At 47.4% G+C, this 14,572-nt stretch overlaps 1 protein-coding gene across 5 annotated transcripts in view; it reads left to right on the top strand.

Annotated features, from left to right (window-relative positions):
• Window positions 1-7,984, top strand: part of LOXHD1 (lipoxygenase homology PLAT domains 1) — a 194,308-nt gene extending 186,324 nt beyond the window's left edge. For 4 of the 5 annotated variants that reach the window (XM_083575472.1, XM_083575474.1, XM_083575473.1 and 1 more), the window contains 3 exons: window positions 1,088-1,226; window positions 2,873-3,034; window positions 6,375-7,984. In XM_083575472.1, the coding sequence (XP_083431598.1) occupies window positions 1,088-1,226; window positions 2,873-3,034; window positions 6,375-6,855 (782 nt within the window). In that variant the 3' untranslated portion in view covers window positions 6,856-7,984. The remainder of the gene's footprint in view (window positions 1-1,087; window positions 1,227-2,872; window positions 3,035-6,374) is intronic. The other variant, XR_014539524.1, reaches the window with a different exon arrangement.
• The last annotated feature ends 6,588 nt before the right edge of the window (window positions 7,985-14,572 follow it).

The raw sequence follows: 14,572 nt of genomic DNA, 5'->3' as shown, positions 1-14,572 counted from the left end.
ATGCAACCAGCACCCCTGTGCAATGGGGTGTCCTGTTTTTGTGAAGGTTTACAGAGGGCCCCAGGGATGCGGGTGGTGCTGTGGGTTAAACCACAGAGCCTAGGGCTTGCCGATCAGAAGGTCGGCGGTTTGAATCATCGTGACGGGGTGAGCTTCCGTTGCTCGGTCCCAGCAGTTCAAAAGCACGTCAAAGTGCAAGTAGATAAATAGGTATCACTCTGGCGGGAAGGTAAACGGCGTTTCCGTGCTCTGCTCTGGTTCGCCAGAAGCGGCTTAGTCATGCTGGCCACATGACCCGGAAGCTGTACGCCAGCTCCCTCGGCCAATAAAGTGAGATGAGCGCCGCAACCCCAGAGTCGGCCACGACTGGACCTAATGGTCAGGGATCCCTTTACCTTTACCTTTTACAGAGGGCCCATACCTCAACATCTGCATCAGGGCATGGAAACAGCAAGTGGGGGGACCTCTTTGGAGCTGGTGAAATCTGGGCCAGTGGTGTTGACGCCCCACTTTACCCCACTTGTCTGAATAAACAATATCATGGGCTGTTCTAAAATGTTCCACAGGTACAATTCTCTACCTTCCCGAGTTTAAATGCAACAAAAATGTTGGGGGGAAGTAGAGCTAGGTTACTGTTGCCCGCAGCTTTGACACCTGAAAAGAGTTACTAGGTCATGCTGTTAATGAAGAAGCATCTTAAAGACTCTTCATTCAGCTTATTCTGTGTTCATTGTGCACTAGGTGGAAGGTGCAGGGCTGGGGAGCCTGTGGTCATTCAAGTGTTGCTGAACTACAACTCCCATTATCCCTGACTATTGGCCATCCTTGGTGGGACTGATGGGTGTTGTAGTCCTGCAACATCTGGAGACGGTCACAAGCTCCCCATCCCTGCTTTAAGCCAGGAGAAGAAGCCCAGATCTTTCCCCCTTTAGGACCTTTACATGTTGTCAGATATGATGCATGTGAAACAGACACTCTTAATAGCAAATGAAGCCTAAAAGCTCAAATGGCAGATATGAACTAGGAAGGGCTGAGGGCCTGTGTCTTTCCCCCCTCCTTCATCATAAGCTCTTTTCTGACTTCCAAGCTTACAAGATCGAGACAGTCACGAGCGACCGAGATGACGCAGAGACAAAGGAGAACGTCTCTCTTATTTTCGAGGGGAAGAAGGGACGGTCGAAAGAGTTCCTTCTGGAGAACTCACCCAAAAAAAGGAGGTTTTTAAGGTATGTGGGTGGTCTTAATAATATATGGCGACGATGACTGCTGATGGCAATTTTGTTGCAGAAGAGGCATTCCTCTGTCTAACAGGAAATTCCTCTTCTAAGAGGTTGCCTTATACTGAATCTGACCAGTGGTCCATTCATCTTTGCATTGCCTACATTGGCTGGCAGTGGCTTTCCAGGGTTTCAGAGAGGGAATCTCTCCCAGCACCTGCCTGGAAATGCTGCCAGTTGAACCTGCGACCTTCTACATGGAAAGCTTACCGTCAGGCTTCAGGGACTCAGCTTCCTGCCCCCGTTTGGCAGTAGATAAACAGAACAAAGCGAAAGGAGTCTCTTACCGGTTAGAAATTTTAATGATCATAGCAAGAGAACAAAGAATCCATTTCTAGGAATGAAGGTGCTCCTAATTAAGGGCACCACCCACTTCCCCCCAGTCACCCATGTCAATTCCATGTATTGCAAATTGATCTCGCAACCACTTTGCTTTCTATGCTGCCACCTTGTCTGTTCTCCTTGACCAGGGGTCTGCAACCTTTAAGACAAAAAGAGCCACTTGGACCCATTTCCAAAGGAAAAAAAACTGGGAGCCGCAAAACTCGTCATTATAAAAATAACTTTTTTGTCGCTTTTTTATTATTTCTTTGTTTGACCCCTCAGAATTACTCCTCCTCATAGAAATAAAAGTTAAATTAACAAGTTACCTTTTTTTGTGTGTGTGTTCTTCACTCCCCTTCAAAACAGTGACCAGTGTACATGCCCCTTACAATGTAGCGGGCGGGCGGGCGGGAAGGTGACGTCGGGACGGTGCGTGACTAATGCACGCACCGCCCCCATGCGATGTCACAGCCAGTACAGCGCCCGCCACAGTGGGGAGTGTCGGGGCGCACAATGCGCCTCCTCCCCTCGCTAGTATCCGCCCCGGAGCCGCAGCAAAGGTGTAAAAGAGCCACATGCGGCTCCGGAGCCGCGGGTTGCAGACCCCTGTCCTTGACCTTGGGCTGAGAGGATGGATGCTTTCCAGAGAAAGTGAGCCTGTTAACTTTCTCTCCCAATTGTTCTTCTCTAACCGTTCACCGCTCAGTTCTTCCCAACTTCTGTCTTCTGAACTATGTCCCTCTGCAAACCACTGTTCTAAATCTATATTACTTCTCAGCATGGTCCCCAACACTTACACTCTACCACCGAGAGTTGACCCTTCCACCAATATAATGCCATTGGAGGAAGACGCAGGCTTTTGGTGAAGGATGAGGTACGGAGGACTGGATTTATATGGCTGCTGCTTCATTTGAATGGAAATTTACATTGGCCTGTTTTAATATTATTGTTTAACTTTGCTCTGGATTTTAAGTATAGCCACCCTGGGAACTTCAGGTGAACGGCAGACTATAAATAACAGAATCAGCATTGTAGAGTTGGAAGGGACCCTGAGGGTCATCTAGTCCAACCCCCTGCAATGCAGGAATCATGACTAAAGCATCCATGACAGATGGCCACCCAACCTCCGCTTAGAAATCTCCAAGGAAGGAGAGTCCACAACCTTCCAACCTTGTATGAATTCTGTCCTCTCATCATGACTGTTGGTCTTTCTGATATTAATCAACACTGGGTTTTTGTTTTGTTTTGTTGTGGGGCGGGGTGTTCTCCAGAGGAGCGACAGACGAATTTGAGTTCGCTTCCAAGAATGTCGGCGATATTGCGGCCATCTGTGTTAGTCACTGTCCAAAAGATGGAAAGAAATCAAGTGTGAAAACCGAAGTCTACTGGCATGTTGAGGAGATTATCGTCACGGAGTTGGAACTTTACAACCAGTAAGTGGCTTGTAGGAAAGAGCTCCCTAGATCAGACATAGGCAAACTCAGCCCTCCAGATGTTTTGGGACTACAACTCCCATCATCCCTAGCTAACAGGACCCATGGTCAGGGTTGAAGGGAGTTGTAGTCCCAAAACATCTAGAGGGCCGAGTTTGCCTACGCCTGATCTAGATGTCTCTGGCATTCACTGATTCCACAAGTGGCAGGGACAACTGGATCTGGTGGTATTTCTGGATAGTTGCAACAAGGTCCATGTCCTGACTATGGTGTCGGGTCAAGTCTACAGTCCCCCTTCCCCCTATAGGGCTGAATGACTGATGTCTCCCTTGTTCAGGAGGTAAACCAGATGGAACCAGATGAATGCAGCTCACCAATAGGGTTGCTGGCTTTCCAGATTTGACTGGATGTTTCTTGGTTTTTCCTACTCAGGCATTATACTTATGAGTAAGTAGAACATGCAGGTGGGTAGAGTAGGGATGATGGCACTAGCTCCAACCTCACCCCTACTTGAGTTGAAGGACAGCCATCTGCAGTGGGATACATAAAGTTGGGCAAATTTGGAAAATTAAATTTCTCATCTCCCCCCTCCCCAATTGGCTGGAGAACAGCATTGCAAAATTTGAAGAAAAGCTAATTTCATATGACATCTGTGTTTCGGTCCACATATTATTGCGGAAAATGCCTATTTGAAGGTTTGCCTCTAAGCCTATCTTAAATCAAATTTCTTCCCCATCTCTAGTCCCTTCCGAATCTATGCATTCTTGTATGCCATTTGAATTTTTATGCACATTTTAAATGCATATCTGTGCACGTTTCTTGGCTGGAGAACCGCATTGCAAAATTCAGAGAAATATAAATTTTGAAGCAGGGCTGTGCTGGGGTTGGTGGATTGTTTCAGGAAATGAACATTAACTAAGTTGGCCTTTAAATGGGAATTGAACTGAATTTATCCCCATTCCTAAGTACAGGCTGCCATTCTCTGCTTCATACACAAAAGACCCTTGAGATATCATATCATGGTATATCATAATTCCAAAAAAGGCATGGAAAGCACGGAAATAGCAATTGCTGGGCCATCAATAGGACCTTTATGGTTGTTTTGCATCGGCACCAAAATTGTATTCGAAAGAACAAAACGCTGCCACGTCTACCACTTTTTCTCGTGAGCCCGCAACATTACAAGATTTTCTCCCTCCCCTCAAAATTCGCAAAAGGAGAGGTTGCCCCTTTTCACCCATCTTAGCCCCGTATTTTCCATTTTTTGGCTCAGGGTTAGGCAGAGCAATGAAAAACATGGAGGCAGACCAAAGAGCCTTCTCTGTAAGAGTCTTTGGGGCTCCCAAGAGCTGTTAATTATTCAATTAGTTAATTTCCCATGAAACCAGCCACACTTCCCTTGTGGTACAACTAGTGTATGCCAACACACAGTTTGGGAATGACTGTATGGGCCCTGGAGCCGAAAGTAAACAAATCCCCATTTTGTCAACAACACACAAAGTGAGATCCCATCTGATCCTACCTTACCCTGAACCTGTCAAAGAACCAACCTATCATGCAACTCACCCTGTTAGAGGTTTGAGAGCAGGTGTGATTATATACCATGCAGAACCAATGTGGTGGTGTTTCGCAGCTGTACCAATGAAACTTTTTGAGTTAAAGCACAATCCTTGTTTTAAGAAGGTCTGTTGGCACGCATAAAATATGATGCCTATTTCCCATTGGGCATCTGGGGGTGCTATCTGAGGTAACCTCTAGGTTGGATTGCTGTGATGTGTTGTATGTGGGGCGGCCCTTGAGGCTCTCCCAGAATCTGCAGCTAGTGAAAAATGTGGCAGCTGGACCGCTCACTAGAGCAGAATATCGTCATCATACTTTGCCACTGCTGAAAAATTGTACATGCTGCAAACTGGGAGCAGCATGCCTAAAAGATTGCCTCGTCCCCTACATATCCAGCCTATCACTGCTTTCGGCAAGAGACCGTAGCCTGCAGCTATCATCTTAGCAGGAAGCTTGCTCCCTTGCTGTTGTGGCACCCACCTGTCTCAGGAGACAATGGAGGAGTGTGCCTTTGGGGATGAAATTAAACTGTTAGAAGGTTACAGCATCTTCTGTGACTATAGAGACTGGTACGGGAGAGACATGTTTTGTTGCAGCTGGGGCAGATGAAGGCATCTGGTTGTGCTGCTGCAGATGCACCATGGCATTTCTTCTCTCTGAGCTCCTCCCAGTGGTTGTTCCTCCTCTGGTCCACTGCTATGGATGCATGACCTGTGTGTCTCCAGGTACAGTACAGTGGACACTTGGGTTGTGAACGTGATCCATACAGGATGCACATTCACAATCCGCAGCAGCGCTTCTGTGCACACGCGGGTTGCGATTTGACACTTCTGCGCATGCGCAAAGCACTATTTAGTGCTTCTGTGCATGTGCGACCGCCGAAACCTGGAAGTAACCCTTTCTGGTACTTCCGAGTTGCGGCAGTCCGTAACCCCAAAAAACGCAACCTGAAGCGTCTGTAACCCAAGGTATGTACTACGGTCATCTGCAAGGAATTCCCACACAGCGGGGTCGATGTTGCCAGCCTTCATGTCATCTTTGTAGCAAAGAGCTGGTATGCCAGTTCATTCCCCACAGTGTCAGAACAGGGCCTTTTGTGTGGTGGCATCACGCCTTTGGAAGTCCCTCCCATTGCATACTGAACAGTCGCCTTCTCTGTTGCCTTTTTGGCACCTGCGAAAAATGTTCCTCTTTCAACAAGCTTTTGAAATAGAGATCTTTATCCCAGTTGGTATCCATGCTGGGTCTGAATTGATTTTTACACATGTGCTGTTGCTGTTTTATTCTCTATCTATCTAGCTACATGGGATTTTTTAAAAAAGTTTATTTTATACCTACAATTGATTTAACAGTTTTTATATACACAACTTTTTTTGCATATGTTATTACACTGTAGATCGCTTTGAGACACCTCGTGGGAATGGATTCATAAATGAAATAAATAATCATCGTCATCTGAGATTGGGATAGGGGAAATGGAAGGGGCAGAGATTGCAACTTTTCAGAAGCAGGGCTGAGGGGAATAGGCTACACATCCAATTAAATGGATTTCTGTGCCTGGTATGCTTATGGAAGTTTGCCAGCCAAAGGAATTTAAACAAAAGAAGGATAACAAAACATTCAATCAAATGGGATTTGGCAAAGCCAACAAAATAGTTGTTATGGAAAGTGTGCCTTCTCTCTCCCAAGAAGAATAAGCTCCCTGCAGCGAAATATTTGGTCAGAAAGGTAAGCTGTTAATCGTCCCAGGTACAAAGCTCTGTTCTGTTCCTTTTGGCAGGTATTTCTTCAGGTGCAATGCGAAAATACCACTCTGCAGGAAAAGGGGCGACCACAAGGTCTTTGAGTGTGCCAAGGTGATTGAGAGCTTTGCCAGCAAAGCTCGGAGTTTGGTGCCAGTCAAATATGAGGTCATTGTTGTGACAGGGTTTGAGAAGGGATCTGGCACAGACGCCAACGTCCTGATTACCATATTCGGAGTGAACGGGGACTCCGGCAAGCGGGCGCTCAAACAGAAGTGCCGCAACCTCTTTGAGCGGGGCAATACCGACCGGTTCTACTTGGAGATCCTTGAGCTTGGGGAGCTGAAAAAAGTCCGCATTGAGCACGACAGCACCGGAATCTCGTGCGGATGGCTGGTGGAACGCGTGGAGATCACCAACTCCGCTACAGGCGTGACCACAAATTTCCCCTGCGGAAAGTGGCTTGATCAGAATCGAGGCGATGGGTTAACCTACAGAGAGCTGTTTCCAAGGAATTAATGGCAACGTTAAATGTACACTTTTTCTTGAAATCCTTAAACCTGGCTGGGCAATGGCGTTTCCCAGTCTGGGTCCCTGTTCCCTTTCTTCCCCCATCTTAAACAGAATGTCAAAACAATCCCATTTTTGCTTACCATGTAAATTTAAACCAACCAATTTCCTTTCAACGGGCTTACAGGCTTCTGCTACAGATTATTGGTAGTTTACCCCTATTTTGTAAAAATATACGCCTCTTCGGTAAAATTTTCATTGCACTTAAAACTTCTTTTCTCCTTGTTTATATCATTTCAGAGCAATCCACACAAAAACGTTAATGCGCAGTTCATTTGTCATTATAGTGCCTGTTCGCTGGAAAACCTTTACTACAATTCCTTTAAAATGCTGTGTTTTAACATTTTTAATTATTGCTGTTATTTGATTTATCCTTTTTTTAATTAAAAAAAGAACAAAATACTTTAACAAAAAGCAACTTACATGAAAAACAGAAGGCGCCTTTCTCTGATTAAAAACATTTCCAGTGTGTGCGATGGAGCCATTTTAACTTTGTCAGATTATATGCTGGTACTTAAGCATGAATAAAGTTGACTTTAAAAATATTGTTGGGTTTTATTATAGGCATAAATAAATCCTGTATGATGAGCTGGTCATCCCCATCCAGAGTTTGGAAAATGAAAACCTAGGATTGGTTGCCTCTAATTAGGTGAATAGGGATGTTCTTGCAGCTGGAATAACATTGGTCATCTCCTGCCCATCTAGGAGCTAAACCTCTGAATGATGGAGTGCATGCTTTGGATATGAAAGATTCAAGGTTCAATTCCCAGGCTGTTGAGGTAAGTCAGGGATGGGGAACCTGTGTCCTTTCAAATATTGTTGAACTACAGCCCCTATCATCCCTGACAATTGTCCAGCTGAGGGGAGTTGGAGTCCAACAATTTCTTGAAGGCCACAGGTTGCTCACAAGCCGAGTCATAGAATCATAGTACTATGTATACAACTTTACATACAAACACCAGAGCATCATATATACTCCATATATTTCCCTTTAGGTCTGGTAGGGCAGAAGGAAGAGAGAGCAACAGAAGGTGGAACAATGCTCTATTTGCCCTGATTGAGCAGCATCCATTGCTTGTGGGTCTCAGCTGCATGAAGTGGTTGGTACCCAAGGACACCCCACCAACACAAAACCCTCCCTGCAGAAATAGAGTACAGTAGGACCTCTACTTACAACCGCCTCCACTTGCGGACGTTCCAAGTTGCGACCACGGCAAACCCGGAAGTAACTGGTGGGTTTGCCGCCCTTCGTGCATGCGCAGGAGCGGCGATCGCCGTTCGCGCCTGCGCAGAAGCGGGCAATCGCTGCCCGCACCTGCACACAATGGCACCTCTCCCAGCAACCCATTTCGCCATAAGGACAGGCCTCCGGAATGGATTGTGGTCGTGAGTCGAGGTTCCACTGTATCCCAATCAAGGGAAGTAATAGTACAGCTTCATCATGCTTTGATCAGACCCCCACCTGGAGTCCTATGTCCAGTTCTGGGTACCACAATTTAAGGAGGACATTGACAAGATGGAATGCATGCAGTGGAGGGCAATCAAGACGATCAAGGGCCTGGAAACCAAGCCTTATGAAGAACAGTTGAAGGAGTTGGGTATATTTAGCCTGGAGAAGAGAAGGCTGAGAGGTGATATGATAGCTGAAGGAGCAAGCTTGTTTTCTGCTGCTCCTATGGGTAGGATCCTGAACCATCAGGCACAAATTACAGGAATGACGATTCCAGCTAAAGAGGGAGAACTTCCTGATGGTGAGAGATGTTCGACCGCGGAACGGACTCCAACTGAATGTGGTGGACTCTCCTTTGCTGGAGGTTTTTAAGCAGAGATTCGATTGCCAGTTCTCTGGGATTTTTTAGCTGTGATTCCTGCATTGAAGGGAGGTTGGGCTAGATGACCCTTTGGAAGTCAACTCTACAGTTCTAGGATTCCCTATTTCAGGAGTCAGTGTGTTCAAACCAAAGCTGAGGCTCATTGCAGAGACCCAACAGGAGACCCTGGCCAAAGCAACTCACAAAAAAATGCCTCCATCCTCCTTTCCCTTTCTGCCACGTTCAACTTTTGACACCCCACCCCCACCGGAGGCCCGTTCCCGTTGCTACAACAACTGACGCTACAGTCGTAATAAGATTCCCGCTGAACTTTTCCAATGGGAGGATTTACATATATTTCTCTAAAATGAATGCATTCTTGGCAAAGGGAGCTGAGGAGCTGGGGAGCTGTCAGCTGGTCAGGCATGGAGAGCTTGTTTGCTGCAGTGACTTCCTCGTTTGCTAACGCGCTTGCTCCTCGGTCAATGCCATACTACAGAAACCCAAATTAAATTGGTGCGGCTGCAGGAGCTGAGAATGGCAGGCGTGGTTCGGCCACCGTAACGCCAGTGATGTCTGCCAAACTTTAGATGCTGTCCTTTAAAGATCTGCTGCTGTTTTCTTTTCTCGCAACTGCCTCTTACCTTCGCCTAATGTCAGCATTTTAGCCCCACAGACTACCTACGAGATTAGTTAGGTGACAGGCCAGTTACCCCAAGGCTCTCCTTTTTATTCATCTTTTCCCTGGGGACTAATACATCTCCTTGGAGATATCTGCAAACAACAGGATTTGAAATGAGTTTAGCAGAATAAAGCTTCACAAAGACCCCTGGAAACTCTACATTTTGTGCAGGGCAATGTGAGCTGGGGCACGCGGGTGGCGCTGTGGGTTAAACCACAGAGCCTAGGGCTTGCTGATCAGAAGGTCAGCGGTTCAAATCCCCGTGATGGGGTGAGCTCCCGTTGTTCGGTCCCTGCTCCTGCCCACCTAGCAGTTCGAAAGCACAACAGTGCAAGTAGATAAATAGGTACCGCTCTGGCGGGAAGGTAAACGGCGGTTCCATGTGCTGCTCTGGTTCACCAGAAGTGGCTTTGTCATGCTGGCCACATGACCCGGAAGCTGTACACCGGCTCCCTCGGCCAATAAAGTGAGATGAGCGCCACAACCCCAGAGTTGTCTGCGACTGGACGTAACAGTCGGGGTACCTTTACCTTTAATGTGAGCTGGACATTTGTAACAGGGATTTTGCAGCCCCTTACTGTGACCATGTAGGGACGCGGGTGGCGCTGTGGGTTAAACCACAGAGCCTAGGACATGCTGATCAGAAGGTCGGCGGTTCGAATCCCCGTGACGGGGTGACCTCCCGTTGTTCGGTCCTAGCTCCTGCCCACCTAGCAGTTCGAAAGCACGCCAGTGCAGGTAGATAAATAGGTACCGCTCCGGCGGGAAGGTAAACGGCATTTCCGTGCTCTGCTCTGGTTCGCCAGAAGAGGCTTAGTCATGCTGGCCACATGACCCAGAAGCTGTACGCCGGCTCCCTCGGCCGATAAAGTGAGATGAGCACCGCAACCCCAGAGTCGGTCATGACTGGACCTAATGGTCAGGGGTCCCTTTCCTTACTGTGACCATAGAATGATAGAGCTGGAATGGACCTCGAGGGTCAGTCAGTTGAACCCCTTGCAATGCAGGAACCTCAAATGACAGGTGGCCATCCAACCTCTGCTTCAAAAATCTCCAAGGAAGGAGAGTCCATCACCTCCCAAGGGAGACAAATATACTGAGGAGAGAGCTGTCAATGGCTGCTGACCATGAGGGGTTGTGCTTTACCTTCTCAGTTGAAAGCCGAAATGCTTCTGAATACCATTTGCTGGAAACAGCAGCAGAGAGTTGCTCTTGTGCTCCTGTTCTGATCGCTGGTTTCCACAGGCCACTGTGAGAACAGGATGCTGGATGAAATGGACCACTGGCCTGATCCTGCAGGCTCTTCTTATGTATACACACACACAGGGCTCGCTGCACCCTTGCTCACCGCACCTGCCTCCCCAACTCTCCTTCTCTCATACCTGGCCACCCCTCCTCCCTTTACACCTCACCCAGTCCCTCACACCTCCCCTCACAGCTCAACTGAAGCTCCTCTACCCACACAGCTTGTCCTCAAACCAGTCCCCCCTTCCAACAGTTCACCCCAACAGCGGTTTGCCAAACTACTCCCCAACATATCCACAATGGACAGGAGACCATTTGTCCTGTCTCGGTTCCTTTCCCCTCCCCGGCAGTTTGGCCTCTCCAAATTTGCACAGCCACCCTTAAAACACGCTCACATTTCATTTGATGCCAGGATCGGACATTCGCTTCCCATGCATTCTGAGGAGAGGAGTTCTGCAAAGAGCTTCTATCTGTGATCCAGTCTGGCGGTGGCTGAGGTAAAAGTCTTTTCCTCATTGCTGTAAGAGCCTCTTCTCTGTTTTTCCCATTGGCTCATGGCGGGGGCCAGTGCCAGATTTACGTATAAGCTAAACAAGCTATAGCTTAGGGCCCCACTCTCTTGGGGGCCCCCCCAAAAAATTAAAGGGAAAAAACCTGGATGTACATTTCTAAAATATAAGATTAAAAAAACCGAATAAGATAAAACCTACATACAGCAACGAAGGGATGTGGATGGTGCTGTGGTCTAAACCACAGAGCCTAGGACTTGCCAATCAGGTTGGCAGTTCAAATCCCCGCGACGGGGTGAGCTCCCATGGCTTGGTCCCTGCTGCTGCCAAACTAGCAGTTCGAAAGCACGTCAAAGTGCAAGTAGATAAATAGGTACCGCTCTGGTGGGAAGGTAAACGGCATTTCCATGTGCTGCTCTAGTTCGCCAGAAGCGGCTTAGTCATGCTGGCCTTGTGACCAGGAAGCTGTAGGCCAGCTCTCTCGGCCAATAAAGCGGGATGAGCGCCGCAACCCCAGAGTCATCTGCGACTGGACCTAACAGTCTGGGGTCCCTTTACCTTTACCTTTACCTACAGCAACAATGTTTTGTGTTGTGTAGGCTCCTGTGTTGTAGGCCCCACCTGCTCACCTGCTCCCTAAAATATCACTGGTTTGCTCATTTCTATATATAGGGTGCCTACATTCTGCATGGACTGGTTGCATGGCAAATGGCTTTAGATACCTATAAGGTCTATAAATTACCATATAGCATATATTCAACACAAAAAAACAGCGACAATTTGTTGTTGACAAAGGACAGCTGGACATATAAAGGGCCCCATTACCTTCAGTAGCTTAGGGCCTCATCAAGCCTAAATCCGGCCCTGGTGGGGGCATACCAGCCCCATCTTGTGTTCCTGTCTCTTTTTCTGCCCTTTCGGATGTTGCAGTTATACCACCAGCAGCCATTTTGCATTACGCCACATCCCGATGGCAGCCATTTTGTGATATGCCACAACCTCCCACAGCAGCCCTTTTGCAGTTGCCACCCCCAGAACTTTCTCAAAACTCCACTGACCCGAAAAGGTTGTTCCTTCCCTTGTTTGTTTGTTCCAGACTTTGCTAGAAACGCCGAGACCCAGTGCTTTAACAAACCCAGCTCCCACAACCCACCCATTGCTCCCTTCCCACCCAATCACGATGCCATCGCGTATTCCGGGGAAGTAGTTAGCAATGCAATTCATTTTATTAGTTATAAATAAAGTACAAAAAAATCCACCAAAAGTGAATCTAAGCATTTACACAATTTCTAATGTCTCTTGGATTTCCACCCCCCCTCCCAAAATGCACTATTGCTTTAATATTAATAATAAATATTTTTTTCTAGCTTTCTCCTATAAAATAGTCTATGTAGCAAAATGTTGCACAGCACAACAGAACAGCAGTAGGAGTAAAAAAAAAAAGTGGATGATCCATTCACTTTCTTCTGCCATTAAGGGAAAAAACTGTGTGATCGTGCTGCCCTGGTGGGTTTTTTTTTACAAAAACAAAGGTTCCCTTGTTGCCATAGCTGGTGCATGTTAGGAAAATCCTGGAGAGGTCATCCATCAATAATCACAGTCAATCATAATATTCCCTTATTAACGGCTGCCCTTACCGTTCTACTCCAGTAAGGTTGCACGCATGTTGCATGTATGTACAGTGGTAACTCGGGTTAAGTACTTAATTCGTTCTGGAGGTCCGTACTTAACCTGAAACTGTTCTTAACCTGAAGCACCACTTTAGCTAATGGGGCCTCCTGCTGCCGCTGCGCCGCCGGAGCACGATTTCTCTTCTCATCCTGAAGCAAAGTTCTTAACCTGAAGCACTATTTCTAGGTTAGCGGAGTGTGTAACCTGAAGCGTATGTAACCTGAAGCATATGTAACCCGAGGTACCACTGTACAAATCAGTGCAAGGACCTGGAAGAGGGAGTGTGACCCCACTTAAGACGTGAAGCAAATTTTGCTTCCACCCCATCCCATGACTGGGGATACCACTTTCAGCAGACAAGTTACATACCCACCAAGCAGTGGCGTAGCGTGGGTTGTCAGCACCCGGGGCAAGGCAAGTAATTTGCGCCCCCTAACCCGTGGATTTGCGCCCCCTAATCCGTGGATTTGCACTAACCCCAGATGTTGCGCCCGGTGCGGCCGGCCCCCCCTGCACCCCCCACGCTACGCCACTGCCACCAAGTGCCCTGGAAAAGCCAGGACATTCCTTTTTCCCCCCATGAGGGCACCGCAGCCATTGGGGCACCATGCTCTCATGAGACTTTGGGCCAAGATCTCTCCCTCTTCCCCAAAAAAACTGTTTTGTGGATCTGCGATCTCACACGGCACCCCAAAATGTGAATTTTTGGGGGCACCGTGGCTGAACAAGCACTTTTCCAGGGCCACGATCTTGTGTGGGTCCCTTGGAGCATACGAGGTTGGAATACACATAGGAAACTGTTGCTGGTTATTTCTGAACATGCACACAATGGCAATCGCGAAGAGACCTTCTGGACTTTACCATCACCAGTGGTGATGCAGGTACTGTGTATTAAGCGATCGTCGTTGCTCCAAGGAATTTACCTGCTAAGATATCGGGGACTAGCACATCTCTTCAGCTGGGATGAAGCACCTCTCCAGATGATTCTGTCCTTAAGATGCACCAGCCTGGGGTTTGCTTGTAATGTTTGGGAGATTTGAGACTGGTTTGCACATGATCTGGGTGGGTGGGACTGGGATGCAGCTCAGAGACACCCTTTCCAACCACATGGCGAACCTTTAGTGGGCAGCCTTTCCATGAGTAAGCCTTGCTTGTGTGATATCCACACCCCTTTTATATAGCTGGAGGATCACACTGGCAAGGCCTGGTCAGGCAGCCAAAAATGCAAGGCGAACATAGCTGAAACTAGAGCATAGTTTCCACAAAGGATTCCCTGCGCATGGCGAGGGCTAGGTGGTGCAGAAGCCCAGGGCTTGCTCTCTCTAGTGCCACAGTTCCCCATGGCTAAATGTACACCCAGCCACCGTCATACGTGGATCAGCTCTCGTGGGCATGTTTTGTTTCTGCATAAATCCCCAAGGGAAGGAAGATCCCTTTTTTTGGCATGTCATCCAAAGCTTTCAGAAAAGGGAGACATTCCTTCTGTTTGGTTTTTGAGGGTGGCAATTTTCCCTCAACACACACACACAAAAAGGCAGGAGCGAGTGGATCATCGCAATTTGATCATGAGTGCAAATAATATTCATATATATCTATATATTTATATATCTATATATGTTTTAAATGTGTGTATGTGTGTTTTTGTGTGTGCTAAAACACGGCCACTATATTGCAGATTTTCCACTATGTCACAGCATACAGAATCAAAGTTTTGCATTTTTTTTTTTTGTATGGAATGTCTCCAAGGT

Source organism: Podarcis filfolensis (assembly GCF_964270895.1).
Source record: "Podarcis filfolensis genome assembly, chromosome: 11".
NCBI lineage: Eukaryota > Metazoa > Chordata > Lepidosauria > Squamata > Lacertidae > Podarcis > Podarcis filfolensis.
This window is presented reverse-complemented; position numbering and strand designations above follow the sequence as displayed.